The following is a 13703-nucleotide window of genomic DNA, read 5'->3' as shown; positions in this document are numbered from 1 at the left end:
AAAATTAGAATGTAAGAAGGAAAAGTTCTGGTGCGTATGGAAGAGTTCTGAGGGCGGGGGATGAAATTGTAGAGTAAACACATCTTTTGTCATCAGAACCCCACGAGTGTGGAATTGATGAGCAGTAGTCAGGGACTGTGAAGACCACCAACGGAATGAGGAATGAGCTAGACCAGGCGGAAAAAAAGGGTTACAGAGGATGGGTAGGAGGGGAGGAGGGCAAGATTGTAAGTGAAAGCGAAAGCGGACCAGTCGCCAAAGGGAAAGGGAATGAAGAGTGAGAAGAGCAGAGTAAGGGACGTATTTAGCAACAGGTTGAGTAGACCACATTAGGGAAGAGAAGGAGTGGGGAGAGATGAGAGAGGATTCGAGGTGAACCCAAATGGGGGTATCGCCATCCGCCAGGAACCAGGCCATCTGTCCCAGTCTGGCAGCATAATAGTATTTTTGGAAGTTGGGGACAGACATACCACCTAAACGCTTATGAAGGTACATTACATTACGTGCTATGCGGGGGTTTTTGGATCTCCATATAAATCTAAAGATATCGGACTGGAGGGACTTGAGATCCACCGTCGAGACCGGAACTGGAAGAGTGCGAAACAGGTACAGTAGTTTAGGCAGAATCACCATTTTAACCGTGCTTACTCTTCCGATCCATGATAAGTATGGCCTGTCCCAAGTGCGGATATCATGTCGGATAGATTTATATAGGGGCGGGTAGTTCGCACCATAGAGGGAAGCAACCGCCGGGGTTATACGAACACCTAAATAAGACAGGGTAGGCATTGGAGGGGGAAAGTTAAAGTTAAGGGAAATCAACTTTTGCGTTTGGAGAGGAACGTGTATATAGAGTGTTTCAGACTTAGATGGACTAATCCGGAGGCCCGAGCAAGTCCAGAAGTCTGTGAGTAGGCGAAACAGGTTAGGTAAAGATGATAGGGGGTGTGTCAGGGATAGAAGGAGGTCGTCAGCAAACAAACAAAGTTTATGGATGGAGTCCTTGATCGTAACCCCCAGCACAGTGGGGGAGGCTCGTAGGGATCTCGCCAGGGGCTCCATCGCCAGAGCAAAAAGAGCAGGGGACAACGGGCATCCCTGGCGAGTGCCCCTCTTAATTATAATGGGGGAGGGGGAAGAGGTAGGGAGTTTGAGAAAAGCCGTAGGGTTGGAGTATAGCAGGTGCAGAAGGTGTACAAACGGCCCAGTGAACCCCATTTTAGAGAGGACCCCCCAAAGGTATGGCCAGAAAACTGAGTCGAAGGCCTTTTCTATGTCTAAGGCCAGTAGCATAACAGGAGTTTTTACCCTGGTTTTTGGTGGTAAATTGTCAAATGTTTTTGAGCAAGGAGTGAACTGCACAAAAATGTTGTAACTGGCAGTTTTTGGAATACTGCCACTGCAGTTTTTGAGCCAAAGTCAGAAGTGGATCCATAAGGAAGGAGAAGTGTAAGTCCTTCCTTTATATGTCCTATTCCTTTTGAACACACTTCTGGCTTTGGCTCAAAAACTAGAGTGGCAGTATTCCAAAAACTGCCAGAGAAAAAAACAAGTGGAAACTTTGTCTTATGCATACTTTTTCCCTAATAAGTACTGTTGTTGAAAAGAGGTTTTGTGCAATCTTCCTCAAAAGTGGACCACACTTGACACTTGTTTAGAACAAGCTGAATACAATTACCTGTTTATTTACATGTCAGCATACCTTTTTGATGATGTGTACGTTTCACCAATGGAACAAATGTAATATGAACGATCCCTTACTGCACCAAACTAGGCCCTCGTCTTGATAGACAATTCATGCCCTCTTCTGACTCAACTGTCTTAGGCTGCATTCACACCGCGTTTTTGCAATACAGTTCCCGGATCAGGTTTTTGATGAAAACGGATTCCTCAAAACCTGACTAAACTGTATCAAAACGTGTGTACAAATTTCAACCTGTATACAGTTAAAAACCGTATACGGTCTGAAAAACTGATGTCCGGTGGCATTCCAAGAAAAAAAAACTGTGTAAAGTCAAAAGACGTATGGTGAAAACCGGATGGAACCGTATTCACATACGGTTCTGTACGGTTCCCATTGACTCCCATGTTAAAAAAAAAAAAATTCCGGTTTGATACAGTTTTTCACCCGGACCAAAAACCGTGGTAGACTACGGTTTTGGGTACGGGAAAAAACCTGCCAAAACCGTACAGGGTGCAAAACAGATACAACCTGATGCATCTTTTGGCATACGGTTTTCAATGGAGAGTCAATGCATACGTTTTTCAATACGGTTCCATATGGTTTTCACATTGAAAACGTATACGGGAACTGTATTGCAAAAACCTGGTGCGAATGCACCCTTACAACAGGTATAGGTTGTATAGATATAGCACATTTTCTACATAGGGCTAGGCTATACACCAAAAAGACCAATGCATTAAAAACACAAGCCAAGATTTACAAGGCACAAGTTAGTAAAAAACACCAACCCCAAAACATTAAAAACGCCTGGCAAGCAGGCACGTGTTGTAAAAAGTGTGGAGGTATACCTGAGGTATGCTCCTGCCATTGGTGATTGTAACCGTTGGAATCCATTCAAAAAAAAGGAACAACAAAAAGTCCCAAAGGAAAGATGGATCTAAATCAGGCGCAGCTACAGTGGAAGAAGGATGACGATTTAGATCCATCTTTCCTTTGGGACTTTTTGTTGTTGTATTTGCCGGTAAGGCTAGGTTCAGACTATGGAATCTCCGGGCAGAAAATTTCCGCCCGGAGATTCCGAGTTCCGCCTGCGCCGACTGAATTAGTCTGCACTAGGACTGTGCGGACACTGCAGTCTCCTATAGACTGCTATGTGTTCCGCTAGGATTTCCACCTGAAGAAAGAGCAACCCCTTTCTTCAGGTGGAAATTTTCTAGCGGATTTTTCATCCGGATTTTCCGCTTCACAAATTCCGAAGTGTGAATTTGTGAACGGAAAACAATTCACTACACTATGCATTATAGTAAGCGGAATTTCTGCCGGAAATTTCAAAGCAAAAATTCCGGCGAAAATTCCGTAGTCTGAACCTAGCCTTAGGGAGAACCCCACCGGAGGATCAAGGCTGCATACAGATTATCCTTTTCTACACGTGATATGGTGTCGTGCCCTGAGCGCAACATCCTGTGGTAAGTGTAAATCTTTACATTGTGCCAGTAATCCTTTGTAATATCACACTAGGGGCGCTGTCTTTTTTCTCGTTTGTCTTATATTCAAAAAAAGGAACCCAACATATACTGTTAATGGGATTCACTTCTATAGCCAAACAGAGTCACCTAGTAACTCCGTTTCGAATGCATCCGCTATTTGAAATGGACTCAAAAGTGGAGACTGTTGTGTTTTTGAAATACTGCATACATCCCAAAAAGAATCACTAGGTGACTGTTCGGCCATAGAAGTGAATGGTGTCCGCTGCTCCTGTTAACAGCATTTGTCAGCATCACATTTTCGATGGGATTCCAATGGATACAATTAATGGGGCAGGATCTTAGAGAGAACCTAGCTTGACTGAGGTTTTAGTTGTGTCAGATCTTAAGCAGAGGTTGCAGTCAACTCAATTATAAGGTTCCAAAATATAGTGCCAACCATAGACTTTGTAACACCCAAGGAGCGGTAGAAGCTCTAATAGAATGTAATAAAATGCAACTGTAGATTTCTAAACAAAATGGAAGACTTTCCAAATATCACCAACATTCGCTTTAGAAGAGACAATAAACCGAGTAATTGCTTCTACGAGCGCAGAGCACGTCGGGAGCAGGAAACCCTTTCAACAAAGAAAGAAGAAAAAAACTTTCCCGCCAATGCAAAACAACGGGCCGGGCATCTGGTGTTGCTACGTCACCAGCGGAGGATTGTTCTCCGCCCCGCCCACCGGGTCTGAAGACAACAGCGCTCTCGGGTTTCCCTTATATATATTGCTTTTTCGCAGAAGCCTGTTTCTTAGTTTCGCGGGCAGCTCAGTCTCCACCCTGCTGTTTGACTGGCGGAAGGCTACACTACACGTTCCCTCTCGAAGACTTAGGAATCACTGCGCGAGGCGGTTTACATTACAAAAAACTAGAGGACGCCATTTTGTGAAAAGCATTCAGCGGCTCGCTATCGGAGAGAAGCAGTAGCTACTGTCGGGACATATTTCCAGTTTTCTCTTTAAGTCGATTCACTTTAAAGCCGTCAAGCTGGAGATGTCAGGAGGTGGCGTGATCAGGGGGCCGGCGGGCAACAACGATTGCCGCATTTATGTGGGAAATTTGCCTCCTGACATCCGAACCAAGGACATAGAGGACGTGTTCTATAAGTACGGCGCCATCCGGGACATCGATCTGAAGAACAGACGAGGCGGCCCTCCCTTCGCCTTTGTAGAGTTTGAAGACCCCAGGTAACTGAGTTAACGCCAGCCGCGTTATAGTGGGGCCTAGTTGTGGCGGGAGACTGTAGGAAATGGTTGCTCGCTTTGTGGATGGTGGGGGAGGGGATGTGCTGCAATTAGCACGTGCAGTCGCCGAGCGCCCTCCACAGGACCGGGCGCCATTGTCTACTAGTAGGCTGGACCTATTGTTTATATTGCTGGTTCTTACTTCGTATATTATATTTAACTGCATTTAGTGATACAGTAGTGGTATATGATTTAACTGCTGGGACCAGATAGTACTGTCTCACAGGCTGTCGGTGTCTCTGGTGCGCATGGTAATATAAAGATGCCTCCATGTGGCTTGAGGGCGCAGCTTTCCTTTACCAGAGGCTGAGCCGCAAGGATTATAGAAACTTCTGTTAGTCCTCTCAGTAAACCATGGGAATTGTTACTTGGCTTTCTTCAGAGATGCAGAAGATGCTGTGTATGGACGTGACGGATATGATTATGATGGCTACCGACTGCGAGTTGAATTTCCACGAAGTGGTCGAGGGGCAGGAGGACGTGGTGGTGGAGGCGGAGGAGGCGGTGGTGGTGGCGGCGGTGGCGGAGGAGGCGGTGGTGGTGTTGGGGGAGCACCCCGTGGAAGATATGGGCCTCCATCCAGGCGCTCGGAGTACAGAGTAGTAGTATCAGGTATGTATAGGCTATTCGAAATTTAACCCCTAAAGGACCAAGCGTTTTCAATTTTTCTATTTAAAAAATCATAACCCTTTCACTTTTTTGCATCTAAAAGTCTGATGTATTTTCTGCACCACCTACTCTACTTTGTAATGACATCAGTTATTTTAACACAAAATATGGAATGTTTAGCTCACTTAGGATAAGTGGTGTGCTTGAGGTGAAAGGTGTTGCCTTCACCCAAAAGGCCTTAAGTAATATATAGAATTTATAAATATAGAATATTTATGTCAACCAGTCCTCAAAAGCACAGGGAAGGAAGGAAAGACTAGGAAAGATAGGATCCAATAAATGGTCTTTATTAATGGTATTATGTGAAAATATGTACATATAGCCAGTCACCTAGCAGGGCCCTTGCTTAGGGTGAATATATAGCTTTCACCCTAAGGGCCCTGCTAGGTGATTGGCTATATATACATATCTTCACATAATACCATTAATAAAGACCATTTATTGGATCCTATCTTTACTAGTCTGTCCTTCCTTCCTTGTGCTTTTGAGGACTGGTTCACATAAATATTTTACCAAAAAATCATGTGTCAAAATTGAAGAAAAACACTATTTTGGAACTTTTGGGTGCTTCCTTTTCTATACAGTAAATCTTTCGGTATAAATGACAGATCTTTATTCTGTAGCTCCATACGTTTAAAATTATACTGTGTGTGTGTGTGTGTGTGTGTGTGTGTGTGTGTGTGTGTGTGTGTGTATATATATATATATATCACACATGCAGGAAAATTTATATTAAATTGTAATCTTCTGAACCCTAACTTATTTTTCTGCGAATGGAGTGGTATGAGGGCTCATATTTAGCGCTGTGATATGAAGTTTTTATTGGTACCATTTTTATATTGATCGGACTTTGATTTTGTTTTTTGTATAAAAAGTGACCAAATAAGCTATTTTGGACTCATTTTTTTGCATATAGGCCATTGGCCGTGTGGCTTAACTTACAATCTATTTTTAGTATGTATAAATATATATATCTTTTTATGGGAAAAGGGGTGATCCTGACTTTTTTAATAGGGAAGGGGTTAATTCACATTTACTTTTTACATAATTTTTTATTTTTTTTGCAATGCTATAGCCCCCATAGGGGCTATAACATGCATTACACTGATTGCAGGCACTGTTCAATGCTATGCCATAGCATTGTATTCATCAGTGTTATCTGCGCTTGATTGCTTAAGCCTGGATCTCGAGTTCGGAGCAATCAAACTCCCATCGGACTGCATGAAGGCAGGTAGGGAGCCTCCCACTGTCCCCTTAGCTGTTCGAAATGCCGCAATTTCACCCCGGCGGTCCCGAACAGCTCAGCTGAGCTCACTGGCAGCATATTCTCCCGTTTTAGACCCTGCGATCAACTTTGATTGTGGTGTCTAAAGCAGGGGTTCTCAACCGGTGGTACGCGTACTCCTAGGGGTACGCCACAGGTTGAGCGGGGTTATGCCAATGCACTGACAATTACTGGTCATGCATTGTCCAGTATTTGTCAGCGCATAGTGGAGAATGGCCGCGGCAGCTCTTTACAGTAGAGCCGCTACTGTAAGAGCTGCGTGGTTGCCGGGAGACGTGTGATATCCCGACGTTGCATGCAGATGCCGCACAGCGCAGGAGGACGTCACATGTTAGTGGGGGCACGCTGCTTACACAAACTGTATTGATCACTGCATTTGAGGGGTTAATGTTTGCCATTACTGGTGGGTCCCTGGCGGCTATCAGCAGCTGGGACCTGCCATGCATGACCCGAGCATCGCTCCTATGCTCACGGTCATGTACAGGACTTAAATCCTGGTGCGTGAAGTACCACTGCACCAGGACGTACACTTGTCCTTTGGTTAAGGGTTTAACACCTTCCCTAATTTTTAATCACCCCCCTCTTCCCATAAAAAAGTAAACCAAATTTAACAAACATGTGATAACGCCACTTGCGTAAATGTCCAAACTATAAATTTTAAACTGCACGGTCAATGGCTTATACATAAAAAATTCCAAAGTCCAAAATTGTGTATTTTTGTTCACTTTGCATACCTTAAAGTATAAAAAGCAATCAGTCCCATAAAGTACTGATAACATTTTTAGACCATGACTCAAAAACTGAACCCTGATATAGCCTGTATACGTTCAAATAAGTTAGAGGTCAGAAGGACAATTATAAACATTCAAATTTTCGTGCAAAGTAAAAAATAAATGTTAAACAAGGAAAACAAAAAAAATCTATAGAAGTAGTGTGTCATTTTTAATCGTAATGGACCTACAGAATAAATAGGTGTAAAAGGGGGTGATTCTTACTTTTATTAGGGTTAACGCTTTAAGATCTTAACTTTTTATTTTATTTTTTGCAGTGTTATAGCCCCCTCCCTTAGTGGCTATTATACTGCACACACTGATCTGCTACACAAATCATTGCAGTGCAATGACACGGCAAAGATCAGTGTTATCATTGGTCGATTGCGCAAGCTTGGAGCGATCAAATGCTGATCGGATGCGACGGAGGCAGGTAAGGGGACCTCCGATTGTCTCAATCAGTCGACTGAGCTGCCGGGAAGCTTTTACTTTCTTTTTGGATGCGGCGATCAACTTTGAGTGCCGCGTCTAAAGGGTTAATAGTGTGCAGCACAATGATCAGTGGCGCATGCTATTACCCCAGGGTCCCGGCTTTCATTGGCTGCCGGGACCAACCCGGTATGACGTGGGGGTACGCCCTGCGTCCTTAAGATGCCATATGCATTTGTCTCTAGGGGCTCTGCAGGGAAAAGTTGTGTGGCTGGGCACCATCTTGTTATCGGAGTCAATTGTCCCTAACCTCTTAGATCAGACTTCACTTATCTGATTCTTATTGGTTTCTGCTATCGGATAATGTGGCGCCTTTTTTTTTTTTTTTTTTCTTCTCCCTCAACAACTTAAGTGAAGAGAATAGTGAGTACTCTTTCCCTGGTCTGTGTACATGATAGGAGGCAGACTTCAATAGAAAGTCTAGGGGTTATTACACATACAGGGCAGGGATGAACAGGCATGTTTATTGAGGTTCTATTGTCGGTGACCTTAACACCCATATTTAGACCCTGGGATGTGCCAAGTCTTTTCATATGAACAATCTGCTTCTTAATAAGTATTACTTTGAAATGAAGGATTTATACTTTGATACTATATTTTGCTGTGTATAACCAGCAAGAGTGGCTTTTTTGTGTAGATTACATGCAATTGAAAAACTGACCTTTTGTGTGAATTTCAGGACTGCCTCCTAGTGGAAGCTGGCAGGATCTAAAGGATCACATGCGTGAGGCAGGTGATGTATGTTATGCAGATGTTTACCGGGATGGTACAGGCGTCGTGGAGTTTGTGCGAAAAGAAGATATGACCTATGCTGTACGGAAACTGGATAACACTAAATTTAGGTCACATGAGGTAGGTATATTTCACTGCATTGCCTTTATTGCTGCATGGTTATTAATTAACTTTATGGTCAGAAGGTAAGGGTAGGTCACCAGAAAGTGGATTCCATCATCTACATTCAATTGTAGAGTTAATCATGCCTGAAATGGAAAGCTGGTTAAGCTTGGCTCGTTCAATCCCAGGTTCTATCTGTTTAATAGGGAGAAACTGCCTACATTCGGGTAAAAGTTGATGGTCCAAGAAGCCCAAGCTATGGAAGATCGCGTTCTCGCAGTCGTAGTCGTAGCAGGAGCCGTAGTAGAAGCAACAGTCGCAGCCGCAGCTACTCTCCAAGAAGAAGCCGTGGATCCCCTCGCTATTCTCCCCGCCACAGCAGATCCCGTTCACGTACATAAATAGCTGAGAATGATTTTTTTCTTTTGTAGACCCTTCATTGTATACAGTTGGTTTATTAAACTTTGTTTTTTTATTTACGGTTTTATTAACGTTTTGGAGAATTAAGCCTTTTGTGTAGAGTAGGAAGGCTAATCCTTATACCTACATATTCCTGCTCAGCTAAGTCATGCCTAGAGGTGTATTTTAAAAGCATTAGGCAGAACTACACTGCAAGTCAGCTAGCCACTTTTCAGAAGCACCAGTGTTGGTGTATTGACTACAGTGTTTATGGCAATGGGGATTTGGGTGGTATAAGTTTTTTTGTGTTTTTATTTTTACTTTGTGGGAAACCTTATTTTACCTTGCCTTTCATGTGTCTTTCTGTAGACATATCTGAAGAGATGGATTAAAGGATAATGGAGGACATTTCAATCATTTTAGGATTGTCAAATGGAGGCTTGAGGAGGATCAAATCAAATATGGAGGCCATGGTATGACTCCAAGTGCTATTGTGAGATGATATTGGCAGTATTGAAGTTATGCTATAGTTAAGACCAATTCAAGCAGCCAAATGTGCTTTGCTTTTGTAACTTGATGTCAATTGTGTTTGCAAGCGAATGTGCCACAATACTTGTTTTGTGGACTTGCTAACTTTTAAGTATAATATCAGTACTGCTAACTCTGCATGTCCTCTTTGTGACTGGTAATTGCTATTTTTTTAATGTCAATTAAAATACATTTCAAACTGTGTAGATTACTATAAATTGGCAGATGTTGATTCAGTGTCCCACCTTACTATTTGTGTAATACAAATCTGTAGGTGGCACTCTGATTCTTTCTATGCTTTATTTGAGCACTCCTATTTCTTTTATTGATCCATTATTTAACACTATATAGTTCAGTTTGCTAAACAAAGAATACAACTGGTCTTGTGTAAAGAGAACCAGTATCTTAGAAGTTTCAGGTGCTTATTAGAACTAGAGACTTTTTTTTTTTTTTTCCTCAAACTGTCTCCAAACTCCAAGTCTCATGTTCTTTCAGGCAATAGAAACTTTTGTCTGTATAATCTTTATATAATGCAACCTGTTCTTTGCTTTCTTTTTAAAGGGGTAGTCCAGTCATAATGCAGTAATAACAAAAAACTGTAATCTTGCATGGTTAGTAATATGCTGTAGCTTTTGAAGGCACAAATCTACTACCTGAACAGGTTAGGTCCAAAGGGCTTCTTGACTCTCCTTCCTTACCACACATTGTATTACATGTAGAATATAAGGCAGTGTTTCCCAAACTGGGAGCCTCTAGCTGTTTCTCAAGCACCGACCTAAAGACCCCCAACTGGTCCTGCTTTCAGAATTTCCTTAGTCTTGTACAGGTGATATGACTGTGGTGATGCCTGATTCACTGACCATATTTAGATCACCTGTGAAAGACTAAGGAAATCCAGAAAAGTGGGTGTGTCTTGAGGAATGCGCTTGAAAAAACACTTCTAGCTTTTGCTCAAATACTACTCCCAACATTTCGAGACAGCCAAAGGCTGTCGAGGCATTCTGGGAGTTTATAGTTAAACTAAAGGTTCCCAGTCTGGTAAACATTGGTATGAGTTGTGGTTGGTGTTTGATATGATATGACTTCTGTCTAACTTTTCTGGATTCGCGCATGCACATTTTGGAAAGTAAACTGGGCCATATAAGAACACCCTGAATGCTTTAGACATGCAGCAAGCTAACAAATACCTCACTTACAAAATACAAGAATTAGTTAGAATTAACTCAAAATGTTAGGACATTATTAAAGGAATACTCCACCCATACACATCTTATCCCCTATCCAAAGGACCAAAACACCCCCATTTCTCAGCTGCTCAGAGCGAGGATCCCTGTGGCTGATGACATGCAATGCAGGGGACGGAGAATTGGAATGCCATGGTCAGCCCCCCCTTGTGACTTCACACCCTGCCCACTCAATGAAAGTCTGATATGTTGTGGTGGCTACCACTCCCCCCTCACATAGACTTGCATTGAGGGGGCAGGGCATGGTGTCATGAGGGGCAGGCCGTGACATTGCGATTCTCCGTCCCCTGCATCGCCCGTCATCAGCCAAAGAGTGATCCTCACTCTGTGCAGCTCAGAAATGGGAGTGCTGCAGGAGAGATCGCGGGGGTCCCCAGCAGTGGGACCCCCACGATCGGACATCTTATCCCTATCCAAAGGAAGGGATAAGATGTCTAGGGTTGGAGTACCCCTCTTAAACTTCTTCACTTGCTCCAGGATGACTGCTTGTCTCAATATATGGTCCTCACAAGTTACTCTTAGAACAGAGCAGGGCTGTGTGGCGTTAGGAAGCAGTCACTGTCCATGGATAGGGCACCGATACCGGAGCCACAAGGGGAGCGGTGGTGGTTTTTCTAGGCAGCCTAGGTGCTAACAAATTGCAGAATTCCACTGGATAATCCCTTTTGACATTAATTCCTTCATTAAATATGAGGTGGGGATTGGGGAAGTAAAGAAATAAACTGTCTTAGATGGTTTCACTTTTACATTTTAGGCTCATGATTGCTACTTTTTAATCTAGTGCTAAGTAAAATTTATGCTAAACTGGACTTTCCCTTTAAATATAAAAGGGAGGAGCAACAGGTTGACAATAGATTATGCAAACACTTACTAAGGTTTTTTTTTTTTTTTCTTTTTTCCTTCTATATTCAGCTCTACCTATAGTTAAGTGTTGATAGTTTCTGAAAGGGCAGAAAAGCTGCCGCATGTCCTGGTCCTGCCACAATGTGATGCTGTTAGGATCATAAGCATGTGGTTGGGCCAGGACAATGAGGCATTACATTTTCCAATGGCTGCTTTTGGTTGAAAAGTTGCTGATCCTTTAAATGGACTTTGTCAGCTACAACTTTTTATGTTGTACATCTTGGCAAAACAAAGGGATACTCTGGCCCTAAGGCATCTTATCCCCTGTCCAAAGGATAGGGAATAAGATGCCTGATCGCAGGGGTCCACTGCTGGGAACCCCGCAATCTTTCATGCAGCATCCTGCTATAATTGGCATCTGGAGCAAAAATCGCTCCGGGTCTGAAGCACAATCACGGGGCCGGAGTATTGTGAGGTCACACTCCAGCCCCTCAATGCAAGCCTATGGGAGGGGAGGCATGATGGCTGCCACACCCCCTCCCATAGGCTTGCATTGAGGTGGCGTGTGATGTCACATGGGGGTGGATCCATGATGTCACAATACTCCGGCCCTTTTGATCGTGATTCATCAGACCTGAAGCGATTGCTCTGGAGGCTGATGATAGCTGGGTGCTGCATGAAAGATTGTGGGGGTCCTCCACAATCAGGCATTTTATCCCCCTGTCATTATGGATAGGGGATCAGATGTCTTAGTGCCGGAGTACCCCTAAAACCTTGTTAATATAATTCATGAGAATTTAAATATTTATAAAAATTGTGGCTTTAGCCAAGCTGAAGCACAGACATGGACAATGTCCAGTAAGTGAGGGTGGGCTAGCACTTCTCTGTGTTCTCTCCTGTCTGATAGGACTCCTCTGCTCTCTCCTGTCCTATTAGACAGAGCACAAGTGCTAGCGCACCCTCACTTAATGGATTTTCCATGCCTGTGCATCAGCTTGGACAAAGCCATGATTTTAGAAGTCCTTTTTAGAACAATGAAATGTTCTCAGAAGTATATTAGAAAGGTTGTTCTCAAAGATGTACAACATGAAGTATTTTTTTTTTTTTTCTGACAGTGGCCATTTAGGCTGTGGCTTACAAAGAATGAGCTAGTGTTGCACTTTCTTTCTAAGCCTGTATAAGGCATCTTGTAAAATTCTTAATGCCCTTTTTTAATTTAAAACACAAAACAAGTCATTAGTTTTGCTTTGGGAATGTATTGGTTATTTGTGCAAATTTTTTTTATACTACTAAAACATGCACATATAACTGCTCAGTTCCCAGAAACTTTTGTTAATATCTAACTCTGCCTCTTTTCTTGGTTTTGCTGGTTGTAAAGGTTTGGATTGGAGATGGCTCACTGGATCCCAATCCTGGAGCTGGATCATTGGATTCAAATCATAGGAAGGAGTGAATAGGATAGGGAGAATGCATTACCAGGATTCATGGAGCGGGATCAGATAACAAGAACATAGGAGTGGATTCCTGCCCCATCTAAACCGCATTCATGTGGAATTTTTTATTTTTTTTTTAATCCTCAATTGGCTATTTCATAGTTTCATTTTTTATTTTTGGAAGCGCTTAGAATACAAGGAGTACAATTTTTTTTTTTTTTTGTTTAAAAAAAAAAATGAAAGAGGATGCCAGAGGCAAGATGGAGCCAACTTCTGGGAAGGATACATCACGAATAGATGGTAATAAGGGATTTGGGGGTGGGGGGGGTTTGAAATTTGGTACAATGTCTCTAAATTTGAATTATAGGTGTTCGCTTTATTTTTTTATAACTTTTCTTTTTCTAATAGCATTTCAACTGGCTTTTGAGGATTGTATGCAAATATTCAATAAACAATTAAATGTGTTTTGTGTTGTGTGTAACTTTATGAGAAGCTTGCATTGTTTTTTTTTATTTTTTAAATCCATGTACACAGCATGCCTTTAGAATTGGCTGAAAGTAAAGGAAACAGAATCTATCTGAATATAGTTTCTGCAAGCTTCATGCAGAAGAATGAGCATTACAGAAATATCTACAACAGTTTCACACACAAGCCAATGCTTGGCCAAGTTGGAGTCTTCAGACATTAAATGGGTACTCTGGTGGAAATTTTCCACCAATCGCCCACGACTGCACCCATAAAGAGACTGCCCCTTC

The 13703-nt window shown here is 42.6% G+C and overlaps 1 protein-coding gene across 4 annotated transcripts; it reads left to right on the top strand.

Moving 5' to 3' along the window:
• The first annotated feature begins 3870 nt into the window (after window positions 1-3870).
• On the top strand, window positions 3871-13402 carry SRSF1 (serine and arginine rich splicing factor 1). Of its 4 annotated transcripts, XR_008888821.1 has the most exons (6): window positions 3871-4397; window positions 4837-5066; window positions 8347-8519; window positions 8708-8894; window positions 9270-9373; window positions 12894-13367. XR_008888821.1 is itself a non-coding variant. In XM_056557506.1 (5 exons), the coding sequence occupies exons 1-5, from the start codon at window positions 4204-4206 to the stop codon at window positions 9290-9292; spliced, it is 807 nt and encodes a 268-aa protein (XP_056413481.1). In that variant the 5' UTR covers window positions 3871-4203; the 3' UTR covers window positions 9293-13399. The 4 variants fall into 4 exon arrangements, 2 of the variants coding, with proteins under 2 accessions (XP_056413481.1, XP_056413482.1); XR_008888822.1 differs by lacking the exon at window positions 8708-8894 and having other exon boundaries at window positions 12894-13370; XM_056557506.1 differs by having other exon boundaries at window positions 9270-13399.
• The last annotated feature ends 301 nt before the right edge of the window (window positions 13403-13703 follow it).

This window comes from Hyla sarda, chromosome 2 (assembly GCF_029499605.1).
Source record: "Hyla sarda isolate aHylSar1 chromosome 2, aHylSar1.hap1, whole genome shotgun sequence".
Classification (NCBI taxonomy): Eukaryota; Metazoa; Chordata; class Amphibia; order Anura; family Hylidae; genus Hyla; species Hyla sarda.
This window is presented reverse-complemented; position numbering and strand designations above follow the sequence as displayed.

Excerpts from the sequence above, each read along its gene's own strand:
- SRSF1 (XM_056557506.1), top strand. The coding sequence starts at position 4,204 with ATGTCAGGAGGTGGCGTGATCAGGGGGCCGGCGGGCAACAACGATTGC. Across the intron at positions 5,067-8,346 it reads GTACAGAGTAGTAGTATCAG|GACTGCCTCCTAGTGGAAGC; the intron begins GTATGTATAGGC and ends TGTGAATTTCAG. Across the intron at positions 8,895-9,269 it reads CCACAGCAGATCCCGTTCAC|ACATATCTGAAGAGATGGAT; the intron begins GTACATAAATAG and ends GTCTTTCTGTAG.